This window comes from Haliotis cracherodii, unplaced genomic scaffold, assembly GCF_022045235.1.
Source record: "Haliotis cracherodii isolate W230 unplaced genomic scaffold, xgHalCrac1.p SCAF_18, whole genome shotgun sequence".
In the NCBI taxonomy this organism is placed as follows: Eukaryota; Metazoa; Mollusca; class Gastropoda; order Lepetellida; family Haliotidae; genus Haliotis; species Haliotis cracherodii.
In genome coordinates, this window is record NW_027266273.1 from 7,891,776 (window position 1) to 7,919,702 (window position 27,927).

Genomic DNA, 27,927 nt, shown 5'->3' on the forward strand with positions numbered 1-27,927 from the left:
GTATTTTAAAGACACGACCATCGCGTCACTTTATGGAGGAAGTCAATAATAATGCCATGATTTATGTTTATGAAGTAAATTGCTTCTGACGTTTATGAACCGACTACATATGGTAGGTACAGTGTTTATTTGTTTGACGATGTTAAAGTGCTTCTTTGGACCCGTGAAGACCAGGGTTGGAATAGGTCTTCAGCAACCCATGCTTGTCGTAAGAGGCGACAAACGTGATTGGGTGGTCCGGCTTGCATGTCATCGTATCTCAGTTGTGTGCATCGATTCCCATGATATCAATTACTGGATTGTCTGGTCCAGACTCGATTATCTAGAGACCCCGTCATATAGCTGAGCGGCGTTAAACAACAATCAAACAAATCTTCTCTGCTTCACGCACACAATTACAGCAGATACCACAGAGAGAGTGAGTGAATGTTGTTCCTGACATTAAAATAAAATGCTGCTGAAATTGCAAAAATAACTCGTCTGAACAACAATTCAAGTCCTTGGAGTATGACGTCAAGCGGAGTCAGCCAGGTAACACACTGTACACCAGGATCACAATGTGGTTAAAATGTGAAAGGTTGAAATATATTCTTGATTTAATTAACACATATATGTGCCGGTAGTGCTGCCATTAATTAAGGGAGACAAGGGATGGATTACCCCGATTGTGAGACAGCAGGTATGTGCCTTCAGACAGAATCAGACAGCGGTGCTTCGTTTTTGGAAGAGTACACATGTATATATTTGGCTGAATTTGCGCATCTTAATCGAAACCATATGAAGTGTAATACAATTTCCCTCCTTGCCTCCGCCCCGATCAAACCCCTGCAACCGCCGTAAGCCTTTATTTCAGTATGTAAGTTGCGATATATATATAAATCCTAATTAAGCTAAACGCGCATTGTGGAACGGGATCTAATACTTGAGATTGATGCGTCGGTGTGCTGTTAAAGTTGTAGGGAACCAAGAGCCCAGTACAGTGGTAGCAATAGTGGGTGAGTAAAATTATTTCGACTACAATAGGTATTAATATGTGTGCACTGCAGTAGTGTTGAATAATAACAGCACTAAACACAGCTCAATTTGAGGGAAGCCATCTTTCTGCACACGACTGTCACACGGGTTATTGTGGACTCCTACACATGGAGACTTGGTCGCAAAAGAAACGCGCCTGACCCTCGGACATGCTAAGTATTTGCTTACCCTAATACCAGAGAATCTTGACTTCCTGATAAAACATTAATCCTTCTTACATTCTGCAAGTATCACTGACTGTAGTACCATACATTCAGACAATATATTGATTTGATATTAACGGACAAAGTGAATGTGCTGCATGTACAGTTCAACAAAAATATTATTTTGAAATTAATAATGCATCAGCCCTGAATACATATTCATGAAGACAAAACCCGACTTTAAGGTCGTGATTCACATTTCGAACGTGCATGTTCAATTTGAATGTTTTCGTGTTTGTTGAGAGCAGGATCCCCCACACGTATTTTTTTAATGTGAACAGCACGCGATGATTGTTTAGCTGTCAGGTGCTCACATAAACACTTTGCTTAACCGTCGCGTCAACAAGACAACCATATTCGGTTGGTGCATCTACGAATCGATACCAAACTGCCACATTAACAGTTTGGACAATTCCTGGGTTAAGGCCAGTTAGTGGCAGAATCGTACGCAACCGGTTAAGGGAGCACAACATCCGGCGATAAGCCCTCTATTGCTTCTACGTCAAGGTCAGGCACGCCTAGCTTGGTGAAGACAGTCATCTGAGGTTCAGAAGACAAGACTGTGGCAGTATACTGTTTACAGATGACTCCAGGTTTCATCTGGACAGCTCTGATGCAAGGGTCTTAAGGCGTCCAGGGCAACGTTATAGCGACGCTTGCGTTTCTCTACATCGTTTGTTATGGGGTGGAAGTGAAATGGCATGGGGTGGCATCACAACGCATGGGATGACCCAACACACCAGTTAATGGCAACTTGAATTGCCTACCTTGTTCTGCGTATCATGTTCTGCCCACTGTGCAAATGGAGGACGTAAGGATAATGCCGTCCCACATGCTGCACGTGCAGTGTAGTGAGTGAGTTGGGTTTAACGCCGCTTTTAACAGTATTCCAGTTATATCACGGCGTGTCAGCTTGATGTGGGAGGAAAGCCCAAAGTGATGCAGGCCTCGGACGTTGACCACTTCGGTGAAACCCTAGAGCACGGGTATGGTGCTGACAGACCTAGAAACATAATCGGGGCGAACCTGGATTCGAACCCACAATCATAGGTTTCTGGCGTGCCCAAGGGATGTAACTCTGGACAGCGAATCGCGGCGCCTTAGGTGACTGCGACACCCGTGCCCCCTGCACGTGTTGTATCGGCCTTAATGAGGCAGCATTACAAATTGCTGTACTGCCAGGCTGGCCGTTTCTCCAGGCCTGTCCCTCACAGAACATGCCTGGGATGAGATTCAGCGACGCCTACTACAGGACTAGAACCAACCGGTAACACTAGCTCAGTTGTACCAATCTTTGGTTGACATTTGGAACAGCACCCACAGGCGGTTTTCATTCATCTGGTGTCTTCAATGCGCTTCCTCGCCTATATCAACGCAAGTGGTGATCGCACCCAATATTGAGATTGTATTGAGTTGTTAGACGACAACTTTTACTCCTCTTTTAGGGGTGTGTTGCTATGTCTTCTGTTACCTGTTTAGAGTTGTGTCAGTGACTATTATAATCAATATAAAATAACATTTACAAACCACTTTATATGAAGTTACTTTTCCCCGCTAGTATATGTGCACGCGCGCGTGAGTGCTTGTGGGAGTGTCAGTGTTTACGCGCGTGTATGGGTGTGTAAACCCTGATTAAAGGTTATGGTTTGAAATATTATCTCTGTGAGTAAATGTTATCCCGAGATCACGTGATTTGCACGGGGAAAACATGGCTGCCTCCATGTGATACAAGTAACTTTGCATTTGACATTGAGTATGTTTTATTTCGAAACTCAGATTCCTATTGTCGTTGATTTGCGAGAGTAAGTTTATGCACGTCTAAGAGAGCCAATTCTTTGTTTTAGGGAGTCATTCATTATATGAAGCTTTATTTGTGTTCGGGAAGATTCTTGATCTGTTCAGTCTGTTGATAAGCTGTTCGACCAAGAAGAAAGTGCCCCCCCTCATGTAAACAAATGAACGATTCCCCAGCTGTTCACCCGTACATCGCCCGCACACAAAATAAATAACTCCTTCAAATCCGTACTTGCTATGTGCAATATAGTGCATGACATTATATGGAAGGATCATAAAAACACATTGGAGCTCCACCACACATCAGTCTAGAACATGCTAAATCAGTAAATGCAACAATACTCCAACCCTTAGATGTCTCGCTGGCGCTGATTTAATTAGGCCGCATAATCGCCAGAACAATAGTCAAACCAGTCTGCATTGCAGTCCATATTAAATAAGAAAATGCTGAATCCACGAAGAAAAAACCATTAATGATGACCATATTTCGATACTTTTGAAGTTGGAGTGTTGCTCTTGAAACAGCATGAACAGTGATATATAATTTGTGAAACCTAGTGAGAACTGTATTCTATGGTATATTTTGTATGATGTGTGCATACCAATTAATAGTAAAGATTGGGCAACATGGCATTAACCATGCTAACTGGCTCAGACTGCCAGCTGTGGCTCTAGTCTAACTTCACAGATCGTGTGCCTAACCTAATCCGAAGATGGTGATAACATTTTAGACATACCCTAAACACTGTAGAAGACCTTACTAATTCTGGCCCTTAGGTTATCTTTAATATGAAACCATTCAACTCATGCTGGCTCATGCTCAGTTGCATCCTTGCTTTGTGTAAGCAAGATTTTAAAGAAGATTGTGCACACAATAAGTTGTATAAATTATTTGAATTTGACAAAATTGTATTCATATGATCCCTAGCATGTGTGTGTGTGTCCCAATCGTATGAAATTTTTGGATGACCTCGACATTAGGTCAAGGCCGCTAAAAGTCACATGAAATGAGAGGACAGATATCTTTTTTCAATCGGTAAAGAAAGGCTTTGAAATGTACACCTTTCATAAGCATAATATTTCTTTGTTGTTTCAAATATGGAGTGCAGGGAATTATTTGCAAATATTTTGTTTGGTATGGAAACTTCACATTTAACTTTTAAGGTAGTGATTGAGCAGTTATTCTGAGCATTTTTCTTCAAAAGAGGCAGACACTAGAGTTGTTATTTTAACATCATTGTGGGCTTTCTACCAATGTTTGACATGTTTATAAACAAGTGGCTGAGATGTCAGCCTTCCTCACTTCCGCCTACCTATGTCCTGAGGTAAATACTGTATTTTCCTGTGTACAATGTACACTTTATCCCCCAATATACAGCAGTGTAGAGGGTGTGTACATACTCATAGACTTACACACAGAATGAATGAAAACATTAACACAAACATAACAACGAAAATGAAATTTCAATAAATCTGTATTTCAGAATGAAGTATGCCATTTTGATCCATCACACTACTATTAACTTGAACATGTTGAACAATGGTAAACTTTGAACTTTGTGAAAATCTCATTGCAACTAACAGTTTCAAATGGCTAAAGCTTCAACTGGCAATTTGGCAACAACCTAGATTTTTCATTTTAAGGGTGGAGTTGTCTGTTAAGTGGGTTGATTGATGACACCCCATGGGGATTCCGGGTTGGAATACATGATAGGCCCCCATTAGCCTGTTCGGGTTGTAATAGGGAACCAAATGGATCGGGTTGTCAGCCTCTGTGACTTGTTTCATTGCATGTCTTTATATCCCGACGGTGTGGATTGTTGCTCATAATATCAATCACTGGATTGTAAGATACATACCGCCATCATATAGCTCATTATTGCCAAGTTCATCATTGAACAAGAAACAAAACACTCATGGATGAAAAATGTGCTTGTGGAGTTCTGACTGATCTTTGTTGTCTGGTTATGTTACAGGAATCATCATCGTGATTGATTTGTTTCAGGTCAGTATGACGTCAAGACTAAGAAACATCATGGCGGAGAATTTAAGGCGCCCACAGAAAGGACTAGTGGGGAATCTTGTTTCGGTGAGTGTTGATTGGTACTTAGAATTCATGGCAGTGAAGGTTCAACTACAATATATACTATTGGAACATTGATCTGTTTGATTTGGAGGCAGAAAAGGACCACATGCTGAGCTGACAAAAATGAAGATTGGATGATTTCAATTTGTAAGCTGACGAGAATGAGAATTGGGTGGTTTCAATTTGTGAGGCAATGTGTGCTGACTAAAAGATTTCCACATCTTAACCATACCATGTGAAGTGAAATAAAATCTCCCTCCTTGTCTGGATGTGAGAGGAATGTGTGTGTTTGCTGGATAAGGGAACTGAGGGACACCATGGTGATATCAACAGTAATTCATCATACCTGAGTTATTTGTATTGGGAATTTTTCTGCCATATCTCATCTAGTATAACAGTAGGTCATTTCCGACAGACATTGCTTATATAAATAGACATGTTCAGGATGGCACATTCTGTTACAATGAAATTCCCAATTCTTTTAAATATATTTTACCTTTTTTTAGTGGTGTAGATAACCTGAAATTTCATTGATAACAGGACCAATGAAGTCTTTCATTGGCATTTAGAAGTTAGGAGAACATGAATACATGACACTATTTATGGATAGCAACATTGTTTTATTTTTTCACCTGATGCTTAGTTTGATGTTATTGTATTGAATACAATCTCAAAATAAATGTTCAATACATGTACTTCCATTGTAGGATTCCAATTGCATGTCTATCAGAAGCATGTTTATCATTATCATATTTACAACTAATGTCAAGGCATGAAAGAGGAACAATATCAAAGAAGAGGCTTTTATGCTTGGTTTAACATTATTGCATTGAATGCATTGTTAAGATTCAATGTTAAAATATATATGAATTTAGAAAAATAACTGTAGGAACTTAAAAGTAATACATATTTTTTTTTTTTTTAAATTTGCCTGCCAAGGACACTTAATTTGGAATCCTAAATATATCTCTGAATACTGTTCAGAGCTGCATTAAGCATTAATGATTCAGCATAGTGTTGATGCAAGGTTGGATCCAGCATGTTGAAAGGGACGGGTCCAAAATATCACAATCCTCACTCAGTCATCTCTACTGCCTACAACATGCTACATATGGTTTTCAAAAGGGGTCCGGACCCTCTGGATCTGCCTTTGTTGATGCGTATTACATCTGGCCATATTGTACCTGCAGAAGTTGGTGTTTGACAAGAACAACGTGTACCTGGAGCAGAACGCTGCCCGCCTGAGTCGTATTCAGCCACATCACAAAGTGCTGGAGGTTGGGTTCGGACCCGGACATGGTTTGCAGGAGGCCTACAAGTATATCAAAGGTGTGTCTTTCATTTACACTTTTAGCATGGTCTTTTAGTCTTTTAGGAGTAAGACAGCCTCCGTGGTCTTGTACATAGTGTTTTCCTGGAGAACAGAAGGCCTCAGAGTTCATGCCTAGTCATGGATCAAACAATCCTTCGGCCTTGAAGGTAGGTTTGGACTATGAAGAGCCATGAATTTCTCTCAAAAGTCCTGTGGTTAAACCCGACTACTGACCCGTAAAGATCCTGTTAGAATCGGTCTTCAGCAACCCATGCTTGCTGTAATGCTTGCTGTAAAAGGCGACTATGCTTGTCGTGAGAGGCAACTAACAGAATCGGGTGGTCAGGCTCCCTGACTTGGTTGATGCATGTATTCATATCCAAATTGCATGGATCAATGCTCATGATGTCATCGACTGGATTGTCTGGTCCAGATTCAAATTATTTACAGACTACCGTCATATAGCTGGAATATTGCTGAGAGTGGCGTTAAACAACAAACAAACAAATAAACCGAAATACTCCCTTTTTCAGATGGCACAGGGATGATATATGGCATTGAGTATTCTGAATTGATGCTGAAGAAGGCAAGTCGTCGGATGAAGCAGGAGATTCAGCACGGGAAGGTCGACCTGTGCATGGGCTCTGTGAGCCAGCTGCCTTACAACACAGATATGTTTGACAGCGTCTTCCACTGCAACAGCTACTACTTCTGGCCCAACCTGAAGGTCGCCAGTCAGGAGCTCTACCGAGTAATGAAGCCAGGGTCAACAATGGTGACGACCATTAGCCTTGACAGGATCCGTAGGGCACAGAGTAAAGGATTCATGAAATATGGTTCCCCGGATCCCGTGAGGTTTATGTGGATGCTGGAAGAAAGTGGTTTTGAGGATGTTAAGCTGGAGTACTTGTCAGATGGAGACAAAAAATTTGAGGCCATATTTGCCCGAATTCATGAGAAACCTGCTTATGATGAAGACTTTGAAGAGGAAGTTGCAGAGTTTGGCGATTTACAAGATGAAGCCAAGCCGTATTTTGCTGACAAGGTGAAAGGACAGCTTGAACCTTCTGTGTCATGACCTTTGTTTGGGTGAAAAGGTCAAGGATATTCAAGTGATAAAGATTAACACAATTCTGAATGAAGATGCTTTCTGAGTAGACAATAATGTATGGTGATTGCAAATGAGGTACTTGGCTTTATGTTTCAATAACATGGTTAGATATTTGTCAGCCACAAATACACCTGCCTCTCTTCAACCTAGTCCACGTCATGGCCAAATGAAACTATGGCCTTTCAGTTGAGGAGACAACTTGTACTTACAGACATTGGAGAATGTATTGTGACATTGTGCATCTATTGCTGTATATATGTTGGACTCGATCTATGCTAGGTCACTGTTCTTGGCCGACTTTTTATGACAAATGACATTCAAAAGATATGCATGACATCTTTCCTCAATGGCCTGGCTCCAGTTCCAGGGAAGATCTAGATGCTGTAACTGGTGCCCTGTGTGATACCATGACATAGCCTCTGTGTATTAGGGTAGTAATCATCTGCTGGAATGCTTCATCATAAAATCTGTCTTAGCAGACAGTGAGTTTTTATCAGTGCAAACCAAATTTGTCATGTCTGTCAATTCTGCCACTCCTAGGGAGTCGCCTATGTTATTGTTGTTGCATCCTTTACGCCACAATGGTGTAGTGGATAGAGCTGCTGCCCAGGGAGAGGAATGTCGGTGGTTCTATCCCTTGGTCATGGCATTACCTGGTTAAATTTGTTAAGGAATCCATTTCTTCAAAGGACCTTGTTCAACAGTTTCTATGACACAGATTTACAGTTGGAAACTAAAATTTAGGTCCACCAACATGACCAATGAAATATATCTATATGACATAGCGCATTATTACAAATTCTATTCTGTGATCTCTGACAAAATACATTTGTTTTGATTTACGAAGCGACTTACTCACATTGAAATATGGAAACTGAAATTAGTAAAACCAAATGAACTATTCTTTAGCAATTGTAATTTGACTCCCATTTCCATTGCTTCCTCTGCTTCTTTGCACATGATACGACCTAGTCCTTGCGACCATTGACTGCCTCCGTGGTCTGGTGGTAGAGCGTCCTCCCAAAGAGCTGAAGGTCCGGGGTTCGATCCCTGGCTGCGTCATACCAAAAGACGTTAAAAGATGGTACTTGTTGTAACCCCATTTGTTACCCTGTCTGGCGCTCGGCATTGAGGGGCTAAAACAAGGACTGGTCGGCTTGGAGTATACTGTGTCTGAGTGGGGTATTCATGTTAAACTGCGGCATGGTATCTCAGTGGGCTTGCACTGTAAAATCAGCATCAGTCCGGACTCGTACAAGTAGCCACAATGGTCAGTCATTGGTGATGTGCTTCATAGAGATGATCAATCATTGGTGATGTGCTTCATAGAGATTATCAATCATTGGTGATGTGCTTCATAGTGATGATCAATCATTTGTGATGTGCTTCATAGTGATGATCAATCATTGGTGATGTGCTTCATAGAGATTATCAATCATTGGTGATGTGCTTCATAGTGATGATCAATCATTGGTGATGTGCTTCATAGTGATGATCAATCATTGGTGATGTGCTTCATAGTGATGATCAATCATTGGTGATGTGCTTCATAGTGATGATCAATCATTGGTGATGTGCTTCATAGAGATGATCAATCATTGGTGATGTGCTTCATAGAGATTATCAATCATTGGTGATGTGCTTCATAGTGATGATCAATCATTTGTGATGTGCTTCATAGTGATGATCAATCATTGGTGATGTGCTTCATAGAGATTATCAATCATTGGTGATGTGCTTCATAGTGATGATCAATCATTGGTGATGTGCTTCATAGTTATGATCAGTCATTGGTGATGTGCTTCATAGTGATGATCAATCATTGGTGATGTGCTTCATAGTGATGATCAATCATTGGTGATGTGCTTCATAGAGATGATCAATCATTGGTGATGTGCTTCATAGTGATGATCAATCATTGGTGATGTGCTTCATAGAGATGATCAATCATTGGTGATGTGCTTCATAGAGATTATCAATCATTTGTGAGTCATTTTTGCCTTTTAGTTTCTAGCTTCTGAGATAATCAAGTTGTTTCAAATTATGATTATTGATAGAAGACAAGAATCCCTGATTATGCAGCTTCCTATTTGTTGAGGAGTGGCACAGCCTTATGTTTAATATATTTACCAGTCACCATGAAAAACAGGGATAGATTCCCTATCTGGGTACAACATGAGGTATAGAACCCCTTACTTTCACACATGTAGTGAGTTGATGAAGGTTGTGGTTTGATTGAGGAACTTAAGAACTTAGCCAGCAGCATTGTGAAGTGAATTGTAGAGCATGATCTTTTAAGTGTGTTTTTTTCACCAATCACAGGAAAAGGCTATATTTTCACATTGTACAAGTTGTGTGAGTTTGCTTTGTATTGCAATATTTGTTGCAGTTCCTTTAACATTGTTTAAAGCAAAGCAAAAAAACTACTTGCATGACCTGACTGACCCGTTGTTCCACACTGAAATGTTGTTAGCACAGCTTGAAAAGGCTGTCAAGAAACCCATATTTTGCATTTTGGAAAAAAACCACAAATGTTTCAGCATATTTAGACCTTCAAACATTGAGACTAACATCAGTTATATAGAGGCCGTTTTATGGGTTTTTTAAATATTAAAAAAAAAAGCCCCTACCTACCAGTCCATATCCACTGGGATGTTGCTTGAAACACAAGTATGGTTTTTTCTTGACAGTGATACATGTTTGATACATGTTTATATACTTACTATACATTCTAGTACAAGCTATAGGTGCTAGGGCTGCAACGATACAGGAAGGTCACGATACGATACGCATCTCGATATTCTGGTCACGATACGATACGTATCTCGATACGCAATGATAAATAAAACAAGACTTAAAGCATGTCAAGATTGAACCTTTCATGATTTTGGAACAGTCAAAATTATTTTATAATAACAAGACTACTGAAGTTGGAGCTTTCTCTAACTTTCCTTAAAAACAATTCAAAGTTCAAACACCAGAAAATAATTAATGCAGGATATTTTTACGTATGGAACAATTTGATCAGTCACCCTATGGACTTCCCGTGCTACATGTATTTCGATTGCGAAAACCTTATGTTGACATATATTCGCCAAATTGCCACACACATGACTTTTAAGGAGTCAAAGTATGGCATTTTTAATATATGTATCCATTCTCTAGCAACTAAAGTTCGTTTCAATACGTCAAAAGTGGTAATCTGACCGTGGTTGCAGTATCTCTTCACACACGATTTCGCATAACTTAATGAAAAAAATATTAAATGAAATTTTGAATAAAATTAATAAAATATATTACAAACACATGTCCAGATATATAATGAACACGTTTTAATAACAAGATAGTATAGTAATGGTATTTAATTGCGTACTTCAGTTCGGATTTGCTGACAGGTATTTCCGGTGTTATGTGCTTGCGGGGATCAGCTGATGTTTTTTGAGATGGGGAAAAACATATCGGTGTAAAACCTGAGCTTATTAAAAATGTAAGTACGTTTTGGGGAGCCATGCGTTACCGCGCGCTATAACCAATTTAGCGGTTTATTGAAAGGCACAATAGCGAGGAAACGCTTTACTTGAGATTTGCGTTCCGTATCGTGGCGTATCGATAAATGGGCCCACGTGTATCGTATATCGTATCGTGGGTCAAGTATCGCGATGCATCGGAATATCGGTGTATCGTTTCACCCTTAATAGGTGCAGTGGGGTAGCCCAGTTTAGTGGACTGGTTTGGACTGATCAATGGTCAGTGAATTTTTGTGATTGTTCTTATTGTATGCTCAGATCTTTTACATGGTTAGTTATGGTAAAGGAGATGCATGTTTGTTGACTTTCGGTATATACATGCTTGGTTAGTGTCAGAATATACTACTGCTTTAGGCATCTGTTCGAGACAATGGAAGGTCGGTGGTTTGATCCCCAGGCCTCGTCATACCATAAAACGTTAAAAGAAGGACATTAAGAGGATAAAACAAGGACTGGTTGGCCCTGGGTCAGTATACTTTGTCTGAGTGGGGTATCCATGTTGGCATGGTATCTCAGTGAGCTAGCACAACAAAACAGGCTTTCGTCTAGACAAGTACAAGCACACAGACTCACACACAAACACACACACACACACACACACAAAGAAATCTTGCATTCAACAATAAACCTCACTACTGCTTCGGATGTTTAAAGATGCTTTTTTTCTGTGAAAGTGGCCAACTCTGAATTATCTCCCTTTGGTCAGGGTTATTGGGTCTAAAAAATGGGGTCAGCTCTTACTGTTTCAGTTCTTACATACAAATTTAACTTGATCTTTTCCTACTGTTGTATGATAACTAGGACACCCCAGGCTAGTGTGTATCTGACTGCCGTGTGTGTAACCACGAAGGTTGATCCATGCTGTGTTGTGGTATGGTCAGGTTAAACCAGAGACCATATAATAGATCTAATAATCTTTTATATGGTCTCTAGTTAAACCAACAGTCGATGGATGCACAAGTGGGCTGTTCATATCACCTTGTATCTTTGTATTGGGAGAATGGAACTGAGAGTAATTTTATGGCTGAAGAATACCTTGTTTTACGCTGATATTTCAGCAATGTTTTAACATATTGTAACTTTTTTGGTATTACCAAACAAGAACCATGTTGCATGAATAATAATCTAAATAATTAGTATGCATGTGAGATGTTTCCTGCAGAATGAACTTCAAGTTAAAGCATTCTGAGAGGAAGGTCATTTCCTTCCTAAGCTTGACTTTGCAGGGTGTGAAACTTGAAGTCACCTGTTTGGAGTTTTGATCTCAAAATCGGTCTATTAATGCCCTTGATTTTCGTTTTGACATTGATGAAAAAGTTTTTGTATCTCCGCAGGTGGCTTTTCATCCATTGCAAGGCCAAACATGTAATCAAACAAAAAACGTGTATTGAGCGGCGAGTACGATTCTGACAGGACTTCTGAAAATATGTTGTGCTATGTGGTACTCTATTAAGGGAAGCCTGTCCTCTAACGTCCCAAAACAATATTTAGTACATGTTGTGAGTATTTTATCAAAATTGACTAAAGGTCTTCTAAATTTCAAGGTTGTTGGCAGACAACTGAAGCTGTTTTTGTTTTGTTCTTTTGTCTGGCGATCTCATGTAACAAGTTCCGCATGATTTTCCACACCCTGCCTTGTCCAGATTGAGGCTCGACACGAGTTGTCCATCCTGTGTGTCCCCCGACGTGATGTTGCCCAAGGCGAAATATAACAATTATGTCATAACGTAATGTTTCATGTTTTTTATTTTTCCTTGCCTTTATACAAAAGGACTGTACAAGATGAGTAATGGAATGACTTACTAAAATATATAAAATGCTAAATTATGTAGGATAAGATGATCGTTATCTTAGGTGAAGCCATCAAACTCCGTGAGTTAAATGGTGTATGATATATAATATATAAAAGTGAATCAACTGTCTCTAGAAACACAGTATTGCCTACAATCACAGTAAGGGAGACAACTACCACCTTGACAGTGAAAGGGGAGGTAACTGCGCCAGAAGTTGGATGGAGAATATTTATTGTTGGGCAAAGATGGGATGCTTTGAGACAATTTAATTTCTATGTAATTTCCGAAGATAAACTTCAAACAACATCTGCCAATGTGTACATCCCATCTTCATCCAGAACAAGAGAATAAGGCACATTTATTATTGCATAATCAGTTTTCATTTTTACTATGCCGAAAATATGAATTGGGCTAAAAAAAATTAACTTTGGTTCTCAGGCACCACCAACATCATCATAAAGTCTGCCGCACGTTTCTTTTTTATTTCCAAAAACCAAAAAAGAATCCTAATAAACAATGCGATCCAATATAAGTAGAGTTACTTCCCTCGACATGCCCACTGCTTTACTGCGCATCTTGTTTTGTGGTTATGGCGACAGTAGGAGTTTGTATGCTTGTTTATGTTGGGGGCCCTTTCCCAGGTTGATCATGTTGATGGTACATAACTGTTTATTTGGTTACATACGAGTTTGAATACGCAAAAACAAAAACACTGCCCGTCCACCCCATATTTTCAAAAATCATTGCCTGAGAACCAATTCTTTAATTTTTTTTAAGCCTTAAGTTGTGGGGGATAAATTCCTTATCACAATGGACACTTAAGGGTTCATATTTTAACAGCAAGGTCACTAGGTGCTTAGCAGGTCGGATCAACAAGTGACCTTTCAAGGTCAACACAGCCTTTCATGGGGAATATCTTTGATATAATTTTACACTATATACAGAGCGGGGATGATTGCACTTCATATGCATATTCACACAAATTTGGGGTAAAAATATGAAAATAGACTTTCATGAACAGCATCCCTGTTCCTAATCTTCTTAGCACTTTTAGATGATGAAAACATGCACTGGGCCCACTTGCACAGAAGATCTTGGCATTAAGGTAGGCTTAATGCTAAGATGGTTTAGTGCAAATTAGCCTTGAGATGGGCTTGTCCCATAGAGGAACATGTAAATCATAAGTTGTATGAACAACACAAACTAGCATCAATACATTCTTATTGACATCTTTAGCCTTTAAACGCCATTGGGTTAGTACAATGTATTAGATTTACTTTCTTCTCCAAGTCTACACAACTTCCAGTTTTTCAAGTCTCCAATTATTATGCGATTTAACAATCAAGTCATGGAGATGCGTGAAAAGATAACATCATTATGATTAAACATGTCAAATTTGTATTATTTCCCATCAATAATCAAGCCAGAAGGTTTTCTTCATATATTACTATCTAAACATTTGGCACCATTTTAAATAATTTACAATGACTTTGCAACTTAACACTGGTACATATCCAACAACAATATTTTGATTATCAAACAAAACAGGGTATTTCTACGGGTTGCATCTAAAATCTTCAGGTCACAACAAATTGATTTCCAATTCACTGAAAGCCGACCAGGTGGAGATCTTGTGTGGATAATGTCCAACACATTGAGGATATCAATGTTTTAAAGCATCGTGTATGAAAGTGTAGATTTCAAATGACAACTTTTCTGATAAAATTTGCTGTCAGTGTAATGAATTTGTTGTGGCCTTTCTACTGGTTGGTATATAGTGACCTACCATAAATTTCCCACTTTAAAAACAAGAAATAAAATAGGTTTATCCACATCAGCTGGTTGAGAACTGCCTGACCCTGGTTTGTGAAATGTAACCACTAGAAATATTTACAATAACGTTGTCAGTGTAACAAGTGTAGCCATTAACAGAACAACGAGATGCTTCAAGGTTAGATAATGTATTATGCTGTTGGGGAATGCAGTATGTTCCCTGCCTTCATGCTTCCTAATTTACCCATTTTGGGAACATCCCTTATGCAAATCTATCGACCTTGAATTATGCATTTTCATTTGAAATAATCCTTTTTTCACAAAACAGCAATAATTAATTAGGTTTAGACGATCCTAACTAATAAATAAATCATAATGAAGAATTGCCTGCATTTTTTAAATTTGCATAATCTACCAATACTGTATTTTTGGCTCAATTTGGTGATCATGTGACAAATGGCTACAGTCAAATTCCTTATTAATGAGTATAACATGGTGACAGCTTACACAGTCTTTCATCCCCCAAGTACCAACTGGCTACTGACAGACTCCAGGTTGCAATAGGTCTTGCCGAGTCTTTCCGCACCAGATACAAAACAGTGGCCATTTTGTAAGAATATGATGTCCTGCGTCACAGTTACAATCGAGGGAGATCTCATGGGCCGGAAAATAGTATGTCTGCGAAACTTTTCTAACAACCTATGCATCATGACCAATCACAGCTGATGTAACAAACTCAACCAATCATAGCTGCAATAACACTGCTGAGACAGTTACATCACAGTTTTCCGACATCCTGTCAAAGAAACCTTTTCAAAATACTTCACAGTATCATCGTCGCAAGGATCCTCTTGAGGAATTGGAAACTTCAAACAGGACAATGATGAACATTCTGTAACAAAGTATTCCTGAACACACTATTTGACGAGTGCACACCCCCAGTTTCGGTGGGCTTGTCTTCAGCTAATTCAAATCCATGCGTAAAATGTATCCATGAAATGTGTTGACCACGTCAATCAGATTTAGAAATTGACACCATGTATGAAGATAGTAATGGGTCTAGTGATTGTGAACATGTATCGACATATTTTTGATCTGGGATATAGGTCAAGGTCACTCGATCATCTTCTTAATCTCCGACTTATCCGGTCTCCCAATCAACACCACAAGCATCTTGAAGACCTCAAGCCGACTTGTAGCGACAAGCTCATTTTCTTATCTCGGTCATTTGTTAGTAAGTTTAGTAACAATAATTGTTGATAATCCTTCATCAGGACCTGTTACCATCTGAACTGAAAATACATTAGCATATATGCATGTACATTATGGGCCAATATATCCACAGGAAGTTGCATTATTTACCTCAAAAGGGGAGACTACTCCCTACAAGAGATCTCCAATTATGGAGGGAATATTGTCCCTTCCTCCACTGCCTGCAGTTTTGGGTCCGGGAAGCAATGCATAGATGTTGAATATATAAATGCTTTAGATATTTTCGTACTTCTGGATTTGCGGAGAGTTACACAAGTACATCATCATACAATGCATGTATATGTGTACAATAACGGTGTTTCTGCATAATCAGACTTCGGAGCGAGAGAATGAGCACTTGCAGAACACAAAACACAATATCTGATGATGTCTTTGCAACATTCATGACTGGAGTAAACAAAGATCTGTCGAGACCTCCGATGTCAGATGTACTTTCGGAGACATCGCAACACTGGTATATATCCGTCCTCCAACGCAACAGAGCAACCTTCCTTCGTCCTCCAAACACATAAATATCATTCTGCAGCCAAATGCTTGAAAGACGGGTCTCATGATCAGAAAATTCCTAAAGGTCAAGGCCACATGCTATGTCAGTTCCCGGAAAAATCTATGTGAAAACAAGTCCTCAGCAGAAGGCCGATCTGCTGGTTTTCGATTGAACATATATATCAGAAAATCTCTCCCCACAGCAGAAGTTTCTTTTGGAAGATCATATTTTGGGTGTTTACACGTGGCAATCTGGAACATGGCGGCGAATGCTTCATATTCTGCAAATGGTGGCTTCTTCGTTAACATTTCTACAACAGTGCACGCAACACTCCTGCAACAAGAAAGCATTACAATGTAAATGTTTAGACTGAGTGAGCATCTTTGAATAGTATTTCAGTTATATATCACAGCATGGCATTTAAAGAGAAGGTAATGCTTATAAGAAACTTGTCTGACAAACCTTAAATGCAGACTGATGAAAATGTCAGGTAACTTACAGTCCACCTGAATTCCTTTCAATATTCTTACTTTATCTAGAGTAACCTCCCTTTGATTTAACCAAACAGATTTACCTCCCTTTGATTTAACCACTCAGACTTCAAATTTGAGCCTTCTGCTTCAACCGATCATAATTCTTACAACAAGGAACTTGTAGCTGTCCTTTCTTTGGTAGCCCATAATCTTCAATTATAGTAAATCCCATGACACTAACCCCCCACTTACAAGCTGAACCCATGGGAGCTGAACTACGTGTTCAACATAAGGAGAGCAGTACCCACTAGACTATGACATGTTTGTGACATGGGTGTATACGTACCACACGTCCGCCTTTCTTCCATAACCCTCGCCATTGATCACCTCTGGGGCCATCCAATGAGGTGTACCCACGGCTGACTTGATGCCCGTCGCACTACATATTGTTTGTAACCGCTTGGATGCACCAAAATCACCAACCTTGACGTTTCCGTTACTGTCGCGAAGAACATTCGCAGCTGAAGAGAACATAGTCAGTATTAAAGAAATTCTCAAGGATGTCAACATGTCATTTCAAAACCCAGAATGAAGTCATTGCAAGATACAATGAACTGGGCTAAATAAATGACTCCACTATAACCATAAACTACACAAAACAGATGAATTGCACTTTTCAACCCAAATAATAATGGACAGTACTCTCTTTTAAAAAATACAAAACAAATTACCCTTATGAAATAAATTTGAATGCGGAAATTATACAGGAGTATCCAATTCATCATTGTATTGACAACGTCCATACTTACATATTTGAAAATAAATTATTCTAGAATTACACTAAGTTCTGTATGCATCAATAGATGCTCCTTTCTTTACTGGGAAAAGCTACATACTGCATGACTACACTTCACACACCCTACTAATACGAGTACAAAAATACCAATCTCATTAAAATCAGGTCTTAGTTCTTGCTACTGCTAAACAAAGATCTGAGGACATCCCGTTACAGGTCACGTAAGAACGACCTTTCACGAATTTTGACTACCGGACTATACGGAAACATATATTTAATAAACTGATGTAAATATATACAAACAATGCCTACCAAACCTAAAAAAAAAATATTAATGGAGGATTTCTCAAAGAGTCACCAAAATGCTAAAAGGATATCAAGGGCAAGTAACTCCACGCCAGTGAAAGTCCATGGTGGTTTCAGGTGATTGGAAGCAATTGTAGACTGTCGTAGCAGCATGGTAAGAAATTGTGGTGTTTACTTTGAATTTGTACTTGTCCCTTCTTTGGTTACCTTTAATATCTCTATGAACGATGACATTTTTGTGCAGGTAGGCGAGCCCCTCCAAGACCTGGCGGGTGTATTTCCTGACAACCTGCTCCTTCAGAGCGCCGTAATTGTTGATCTGGTCTTTCACAGATCCCTGTAACAGAACACAATCATTAGAACAACACAAACATCAGAACAACGTAAACATTAGGGCTGCAACGAATACACTATGAGGCAAATACGATTCATATCACGAATATAGGGTAACGAATACGAATATTAATTCACAATTACAATAACAAGTCTGCAGTTTATGTTTTATTTATCATATTCAGTGAAACAATAACAACATAATTTATTTGACCTGGTTTGTTAATTATCACTAAATTATACATTTATATACTGCACTTATCCAGGTACTAGTATCTGCTCAAATGCGACAATGACCAGTGAAATCAATACTATCAAATTAAATATTATCAGAGTGTTGTCATTGAAAGAAATCTATGCATATAATATGTTGTTATGGATATTTTTAGGTACAGGGTATGTAAATATACATGATAGCATATTCATAAATATTCGATTTGAGTGGCAATTCATGAATAGTTACGGTTCGATTCACCGAATACGCGAGTGAATCGTAACAGCCCTAGTAAACATCAGAACAACGAAAACATCAGAACAACAAAAACATCAGAACAACGAAAACATCAGAACAACATAAACATCAGAACAACACAAACATCAAAACAACACAGACATCAGAAGCCGAACAACATCTCCGGTGAGAAACACAACTGTGAATAGAATGGGGCTGTGTGCTGTGATCTGATTGGTTTAAAAACATGAAATGAGATTGGATCACAGAAATATTGTGGACTTTTCATCAACACATAGGATGGGTGTTTGGAATGAGACTTCAACTGCAGATTCCCCGTGAAGATTCCGGGGTAGAATAGGTCTTCAGCAACCCATGCTTGCCGTAAAAGGCGACTATGCTTGTCGTAAGATGCCACTAACGGGATCGGGTGGTCAGGCTCGCTGACTTGGTTGATGCATGTCAACGATCCCAATTACATCGATCGATGCTCATGGTGTCGATCACTGGATTGTCTGGTCCAGACTCGATTATTTACAGACCGCCGTCATATAGCTGGAATATTGCTGAGTGCGGCGTTAAACAACAAACAAACAAACAAACAAACAAACAAACTGCAGACAAGAAGCTCACATACCCCCGGCATCAGCTCCATGAATATAGACAAGACTTTACGATCCTGCTGACAGCCGTAGTACTGGACGATGTGTTCATGGTGGAAGTTCCGTAACAACTGCAACTCGTTCTCCAAGGCACGGACTTCCTGTAAAACAACACAACACTCAGCATTTCCAACACAACATCCAACAATAGAATACATTTATTAATCGACTAACAGGATCGGGTGGTCAGGCTTGCTGACTTGGTTGATGCATGTCATCGTATCCCAATTTCATGGATTGATGCTCATGATGTCACTCATTGGATTGTCTGGTCCAGACTTGATTATTTTTCAGATTGCCGTCATATACCTGGAATATTGAGTGCGGCGTTGAACAACAAACAAACAAAACATTTATAAGTCCATAGTATGACCTCATTCACGGAGTGAAGGTTTGGGTTCTCTAATTGTTACTCCTGTTACAGTTCACCAGAAAAACATGCATAAACAACACAATGAAAAAAAGGGATAAAATAAAACTCAACCATTCTTACTTTAGAGGTTTCTGCATTGACATTCCCAAGCTGCACTTGTTTGACAGCAAGCTCTGTTCCAGCATCCTCATCGTAACACACAAACACTTCTCCGAATGCTCCAACACCAAGTTGCTTCCCCCTCTTCCAGTTAGAGGGCGCTCTAGGAGCTGTCGATCAAAACAATATTTATGGGTGTCTGTTAGGGTGCAAACCATGTGAAATACAGTAAAACAACTTTAAACAAGTGAGTGAGTTGGGTTTAACGCCGCTTTTAACAGTATTCCAGTTATTTTGGGTGTGTCAACTTAATGTGGGAGGAAAGCCCGAAGTGATGCAGGTCTCAGATGTTTACCACTTCGGTGAAACCCACGAGCATGGGTATAGTGCTGACAAACCTAGAAACATAATCAGGGTGAACTGGGATTTGAACCCACAATCATAGGTTTCTGGCGTGCCCCAAGGTGCCCAAGGGATGCAACTCTGCACAGCGAATCATGGCGCCTTAGACGACTGGGACGACTGGGACACCTGTGCCCCCACAGTAACACAAATGATACATGGAGCTTAATAGTGTACTGGGGTCTAGTATTTCAGTGTCTCATGTGTCAAGGTGGGAGGGAAATACAAGGTGATGCAGCTCATACACTATTAATACTCTTAACACAATGACCATTGGTGACAGACCAAGAAACAAAATCTCAGCAAACCTGGGATTCAGGATCGGCAGATCATGACACACCAAAGGGACACAACTGTGCACAGCACTTAGCAGTGCCTTACATACCACTTGGGCTTGTCCCATAATGGTTCAAATGAAGCAGGTAAGTAAAGCACCTACATTTAGAGAACTGTAGACTGTAGAAGCTGTACATGGAAGGGGAGTCTTCCTCAGGGGGAAGGCCGCTACTGCTGCTACTGCACGTGCTCATCGTCCCCTCGCTGCCCTGGGACACGATCGAACGTAACGACATCGTGTCGTGTTCCGGACCCTTCGGTCGGATCGTGGAGCGAGGAAATGTCTGGTGACCTGGGAAAATAAATGAGACATCATCATCATCATCACTAATGAAATCACCATTCTCTTTACAATGCTGTTCTGAATGTTTATCCATCAAGCTTTTGATATTTTAACTGAAATTATGTACCATTTTACAAAAGGACAAAAACTGTATAAAAAACACAAGGACAAAAGGACAAAAACTGTAAATTGTCCTCATCATTATCCATATTGATATGCACCAAATCAGAATAGCTTCACAGAGACAATATTCATGGTTCTCTAAAGATCAACAACATAATAAAACAATCATAACACAGTGTTACATCAACAGAATTGTTTTGAGAACGTGTTTCAAGTTGGATGTGTTTGACGTACCTTCTACATTTGGGTGATTCACAGCATCATAGCCACGAGGAAACGTTCCAAACTGCCGTCTCCCTGCTGAAAATATCCAGTAGAACTACAATACTGAAATGTTCCACTGTCACAAAGCTCAGATAATAATTTAAACAGGCAGGAGGAAATGGCTGCTCTGTAACGAATGACTAAATGTTTCAGCCAGATATCCAAATTTTGAATTTAATGTCCCAACTGTAAAAACACCCCAACGCAGAAACCGTGAGCTTTACACAAATAATGTAAAGTTTTCACAGCATATGAAACAGAGTAAGTCAACAGTTTAATCCAATGAAGGTCCTCAGTGAAGGAACACTCACCTTGACTGGGGTCGTCCTTGCAGCCATCAGAAAGCACACTTCTCCGGGAGTCCCGCCGTCCCCGAAACGGGTACGTGTCATTACTACTGCAATGAGATGTCACAAAATGTAATTAAAACAATTCCATTTTTTTATCAATAACATTATGTACATTCCTCCTTGAAACTCATATTGTATGTATTGCATCACTTATTGAGCCTAGTGCATACTACCTACTGATACTGAATCCATTGTAGCAGCCAAAGCATTGCATCCCATAATAACTGCATGTATATTATTACAGATACATCCCTTCCTACATACACTGCATTAACTGGTGCACCTTCCCTGATCGATGGATACAGACACATCTAACATCGCACACACAGATCTAACATCACACACACAGATCTAACATCACACACACAGATCTAACATCACACACACACAGATCTAACATCACACACACACAGATCTATCATCACACACACAGATCTAACATCACACACACACAGATCTAACATCACACACACACACACACACACACACACACACACAGATCTAACATCACACACACAGATCTAACATCACACACACACAGATCTAACATCACACACACACAGATCTAACATCACACATACACACACACACATCTCACCACACCACACATCTCACACACCACATACACACATCACACCACATACACACACCACACCACACATCTCACACATCACACCACACCACATACACACATCTCACACACCACACCCACTCATCTCACACACAAACCACACACCACACCACACAACTCACACCACACATCTCTCACACACACATCTCACACACCACACACACACACACACACACACACACACACACACACACACACCACCCCACACACACTCCCCACACATCACACAAGCACATGTACATCTGAAGTAAACAGCTGATATACTCACTGGCCACTGATGTAGCTACTATCTATTGAGGATATACTGTCCGTTGAGCCTACATGACTGGGGTACGCGATCTGCAAAAAAACATGTCAATTTCAATCACTAGGTAACAGATATAAAAATCATCTGACAAGGAGAGCCACTTAATATTATCATCATCATTTTCATTAACATAATGACATATATCTTGATTCATTCGTGGAATACAGTCTTCATAAAGCTTTGATTAATGTTTAAACTGGCTGTACACCAAGTTCATAATACATTTATTAATACAGCTGGTCACACATTGCCAATTATTATTATTATTATTATTATTAAAATAAAAAATGTCACAAAGAGGGTTTGGGTGATCCTGGCACAGTCAGGATGGTTAGGCTCATCATCAGCTCAGGGCCCTTGCCCCCCTCTACATGCATCCCAGACAGCAAATGGGACTTCTCCCAGGAAGCGCTGCCTAGTCAAACCCATGGAGAATGTGAAGACTTCCCAACACTGCAGCCCTCTGCATTGCCCAAATTGCCATTGCCTTAGTAGCAAACATGGGTACTCTCCCAATGTCATTATTATTGTTGTTGTTGTATGTTAATTACGTATCATAGATATTATCATAAGGCTGATAAACCTGATATGAAGCCAAGAAAGTACCAACCACTGTTTACATAACTGCTCCACTGTTGTACACTTCCTTATACCACACTACAGACTTATTTAGCTGAATAATAATAATAATAAACCTGAATAATAATAATAATAATAATAATAATAATAATAATAATAATAATAATAATAATATATTCAGAAGACAAACAAACTTGTCCAACATGAGTAACCTTTCCTGAACCACCACATACAAATAGCGATCAGATGAAAACAGTAACAGTATGTTCCCTGTCACACTGCAGGATTAATGAAAAATCATTAACATTACAGTATTTCATGCCAGCAATGACAAAAAGAACATCACATGTCTCCCAAACAGATAATCAATCATCTGTTTATGTGACTGGTACATCTTCTACGATATACCAACCCATTTCTTGTGTCCCCCCCCACTGCGATATTGCAGGAAACACCATACTCACTCACTCTAACATATACAAGTATTTTTCATTTCATGAGGCTGCAAATAGCTAAATAACTTACTTTGTGCAAATGTTTGCATCTAACCAGACCTGAGTATTGTAATCATAATCTGCACTTGCTGACACCAATCAGACATCTGTTTACTGATGAGGTAAAATGCCAGGCATATATTAACAAAAACTGACAATTTTGCCATGTATGATAAGTCATATATATATATGACTTTCCTCCCTGACATAAATTTGAAAATAATGTGATGCTATATATAGTTTTTTTCATTACATGTGGTTCGTCATGAAATACAGTGTATCAACTTTTATACTCTGAAATATTCCATATCAGATGTATCTTTGCTGTTTCAAGTTCAGATTATCTATATTAAAGCCACAATTATAATCTAGCAATGCCTAATTTTATCAAGTAATCAGTTTAGTTTATTTCATCTTCTGACAAATATATTACACATATTTACTTATTCAATTATGAATTTTCATATTACAGTAAACTACGGTTATAACGAACACGCTTATAACGAACTGACGGATATAACAAACTTACTTTTTGGTCCCGACTATTTGCTGTAGTTACGCTGTATATATGCTTATAACGAACTACGGTTATAACGAACTAAAATTAGTAGTCCCTTTGAGTTCGTTATAACCGTACTTTACTGTACATGTATTTTTTGGCTTTTATATCACAGAGGTATTATTTATTCATCCCATCTATTCCACATCCTTCCATCCTGAAACTGGAGACCCAACAGGAAACAAGGAAGCTATTGCTCAGGAACAATCAGAGCCATACAAAAGAACAATGTTCAGAGGGAAACAGATATACTTGACCAAGATTTACATCAGCTCTCACTACACCAGTAAAACGTATATATAAATAAACAGACCAAAAACTTTCCCAGGGCATCAACATGCCTTGCAGTATTACAGAAATATACAGATGTGATAAGGTAAACATATTTCTTAACTTTGTAGGACCCTCAATATGAACCCTATAATAAAATATCACATGTTTATGTAGATAGACTGAGTGAGTGTGTGAGTTGGGTTTAATGTTGTTTTTAACAGTTTTCCAGTTTTTCCCGAGGAAAGCTCGAAGTGATGCAGGTCTCAGACGTTTACCACTTTGGTGAAAACTACCAGTATGGGTATGGTGCTGACAAACCTAGAGACATGATCAGGACGAACTGGGATTCGAACCAACGATCAAAGGTTTTTGGTGTGCCCAAAGAATGCAGCTCTGCACAGTGAGTGAGTGAGTGAGTGTCACTTTTAGCAATACTATCACAGTTGGGAGACACCAGAAATGGGGCATATGTGGGGAATCAAACGCTTTAATACTAGGCTACCCCACACCTCTGATAAATAGATAATACAGCTTAAATCTATAAACACAAAAATAAATTCAAACAGAAACAGTGACAGTTGACTTCATACAGCATATTGACTACACCCGGTAAGTTTACATTTCCTTGTGAATTCAGGAAAATACAGAAAATTTGCACAGTAATAAACTATTTCAGCTATATTTAGATCACATGTTGACATAAGTGGCCACTTTGTTCCAACAACCCTGCACACAGCTACTTTGTGTCTTGATGACTTCATATATCCCAGTTTGTTGAGTGAGTGAGTGAGTGAGTGAGTGAGCGAGTGAATTTTATGCTGATTTCAGCACTTATCCAACCATATTGTGGCAGATAACACTACAAATAGGCTTCACACATTGTCCCATGATGGGGCCACACTGTATAGTAAGACATTGAACCATGTGTTCTTGTATATAGGCACATGGCACTCCGCACTATTCCCGCTATATGACAGCGGCCTGTAAATAATCAAGTCTGGACAAGGCAAACCAATGATTGATAAAATGACCAACAATCCACATTGTTAAGATCAAATGTTTATCCTCAAGCCTTCAATCCAAACCAATATGGTTTAAATCAAACACAGGCTGCTGGTGACCAATTCTAACCCAGAATCCAACAAGGAAAACCAATAGTTCAAAGTTAATTCATACTTGGCCATCTAGTCCCCCTCATGGTAGCCTTGTATGGCATCATTGGCGACTTGGCATCATGGGATCAGCCTGCTGCTGGAATACCCTGTCCCCTCAAGTAGGAGAGCGATAAAAGTGTTCACTTGTTTGACTGAAGACCAGGGTTTGATTCCAGGAATTGGGACCCGTGAAGATCCGGGGTAGAATAGGTCTTCAGCAACCCATGGCTGCTGTCATGGCTGCAAAAGGCGACTATGCTTGTCGTAAGAGGCAACTAACGGGTAGTAAGGCTCGCTGACTTGGTGGATGCATGTCACTGTATCCCTATTGCATGGATCCATGCTCATGATGTCAATAACTGGACTGTCTGGTCCAGACACAACTATTTACAGACTGTCGTCATATAGCTGGAATATTGTGGCACTAAACAACAAACAAACAAATCCTGGAATCGGTACGTGTAAAGCCTAACTTGATGTCTGCTGTGATATTACCAGTACTGTTGAAACCTTGACTCGCTTCTGAACTTACCCCTTCATGTTCGGGGATGAACTGCCCCTCCCCCAGGGAACTGTATGACCCCGTACGGAAGTGCTTCTCGCTGGGGGGTAGAGAACCGGGAGGTGGGCTGGGTGTGTCACGCACCTGGAACACACACAACACCATACTATAAGTGAACAGGCCTAACTTAAGATATGTACACAAAGACCTCTGACCGAAACTGGGATTCAAACCCACAATCAAAGGATATGGAATGCATGCACAATGACTTCCAGCGCTTAAACAAAAAATTACTGTATTGAAAATTTCTTCTGGAAGTCAACATATAAATTCAACATAAGGAAATTACTCCGTTACTATATCGTTGATCTGGAAATTTGGTAACTGAGGAGATTTCATTTGTGCCATGGTGATTACGATGGTGTCAGTGGCGTACATGTGTATTCTGCGGACTGCATGAGTAGTTGTCATCAACGCCGGAGTTGCGATGGTTGGTGTTCCCAGCGTAGGTGAGGTAGAGCCTCAGGCTGTTGGCATGTTCATTCTGCTCGACAAGCTGAACTGCAGAGTCCAAGTCCTTCTGTGTCAGCAACGGCACATAGATCTGCAGGAACCATACAGACATATACAGACATACCAACAAATAGTCATACACACATACATACATATAGAAGTATAGAAGTACAGACATACAAACATATAGACAGTCAAAGTCTCCTCCTACAGAGCTGTCTTCATATCTTCATGCAGAGAGGTATCAGAGAGAAAGATTTCATTTTAGGCTTTAAAAAAATTTAAGAATTGGTTCTCAGGCAACGGTTTTTGAAAATGTAGTGCGGGCGGGTGGCTTTATGAAGATGCGGGCTGTGCCTGAGAACCAAGACTATTATTTTTTTCAGCCTTAATCATAATGAGATTGGAGGGAATTGACTCCTTGTCTTCAGTCAAAGTTTTAACCATTGCCATCTTTAACATGTAAACATACACCAAGTATATATTATACGTTATATAATGCATAGAAATAGTAAGTGAAATTTATATATATTAACATTAGCAATATTTCGACCATACAGTGATTAGATCTTTCATAGTATGAGCTAACATTTCAAACAACAGGCTACCCCCTCTTCTCCCAATAATATTCATAATATTACTATACATTTGTATTACACTATTATCCAGTAAACTTCTGCTTAAAAGCACTTTAAGTGTGAGCAATGTCATGACAGACTAATCGATCAGGTCTCCATACCTAGGCCTGCTCAAAAAGATGTTTTCAGTTTATTCATAAAGGTTGCAAATTCCTGAATTGAGAAAATGGGTAAAGGTAGGGTATTCCACAGTTACAGGCCTGGGCCCACTTGCACAAAGTGATCTTAGCGCTAAGATGATCGTAACTCCCATACTTTAGCATAGGCTTACAATAGTCTTAGCGCTAAGATGATCGTTACCCCCATACTTTAGCATAGGCTTACAATAGTCTTAGCGCTAAGATGATCGTAACCCCCATACTTTAGCATAGGCTTACAATAGTCTAAGCGCTAAGATGATCGTTACCCCCATACTTTAGCATAGGCTTACAATAGTCTTAGCGCTAAGATGATCGTTACCCCCATACTTTAGCATAGGCTTACAATAAATTTAGCGCTAAGATGATCGTTACCCCCATACTTTAGCATAGACTTACAATAGTCTTAGCGCTAAGATGATCGTAACCCCCATACTTTAGCATAGGCTTACAATAGTCTTAGCGCTAAGATGATCGTAACCCCCATACTTTAGCA

At 39.6% G+C, this 27,927-nt stretch overlaps 2 protein-coding genes across 6 annotated transcripts in view; one reads left to right on the forward strand and one right to left on the reverse strand.

Moving 5' to 3' along the window:
* The first annotated feature begins 2,925 nt into the window (after positions 1-2,925).
* Positions 2,926-8,288, forward strand: LOC139465216 (uncharacterized methyltransferase YdaC-like). 2 transcript variants are annotated; one of them, XM_071246886.1, is made up of 4 exons: positions 2,926-2,991; positions 5,038-5,121; positions 6,309-6,447; positions 6,964-8,288. In XM_071246886.1, exons 2-4 carry the CDS (start codon positions 5,044-5,046, stop codon positions 7,506-7,508), a joined length of 762 nt encoding a protein of 253 aa, XP_071102987.1. In that variant the 5' UTR covers positions 2,926-2,991; positions 5,038-5,043; the 3' UTR covers positions 7,509-8,288. The 2 variants fall into 2 exon arrangements, with proteins under 2 accessions (XP_071102987.1, XP_071102988.1); XM_071246887.1 differs by having other exon boundaries at positions 2,946-3,040.
* Positions 8,289-13,514: 5,226 nt separating this feature from the next.
* Positions 13,515-27,927, reverse strand: part of LOC139465737 (mitogen-activated protein kinase kinase kinase 2-like) — a 100,109-nt gene continuing 85,696 nt past the window's right edge. For all 4 annotated transcript variants that reach the window (XM_071247569.1, XM_071247570.1, XM_071247571.1 and 1 more), the window contains 11 exons: positions 26,580-26,747; positions 26,174-26,287; positions 22,544-22,614; positions 21,606-21,691; positions 21,265-21,330; positions 20,728-20,916; positions 19,908-20,056; positions 19,390-19,515; positions 18,176-18,305; positions 17,213-17,387; positions 13,515-16,726 (listed from right to left, as the gene is read on the reverse strand). In XM_071247569.1, coding sequence (XP_071103670.1) covers positions 16,492-16,726; positions 17,213-17,387; positions 18,176-18,305; positions 19,390-19,515; positions 19,908-20,056; positions 20,728-20,916; positions 21,265-21,330; positions 21,606-21,691; positions 22,544-22,614; positions 26,174-26,287; positions 26,580-26,747 — 1,509 coding nt within the window. In that variant the 3' untranslated portion in view covers positions 13,515-16,491. The remainder of the gene's footprint in view (positions 16,727-17,212; positions 17,388-18,175; positions 18,306-19,389; positions 19,516-19,907; positions 20,057-20,727; positions 20,917-21,264; positions 21,331-21,605; positions 21,692-22,543; positions 22,615-26,173; positions 26,288-26,579; positions 26,748-27,927) is intronic.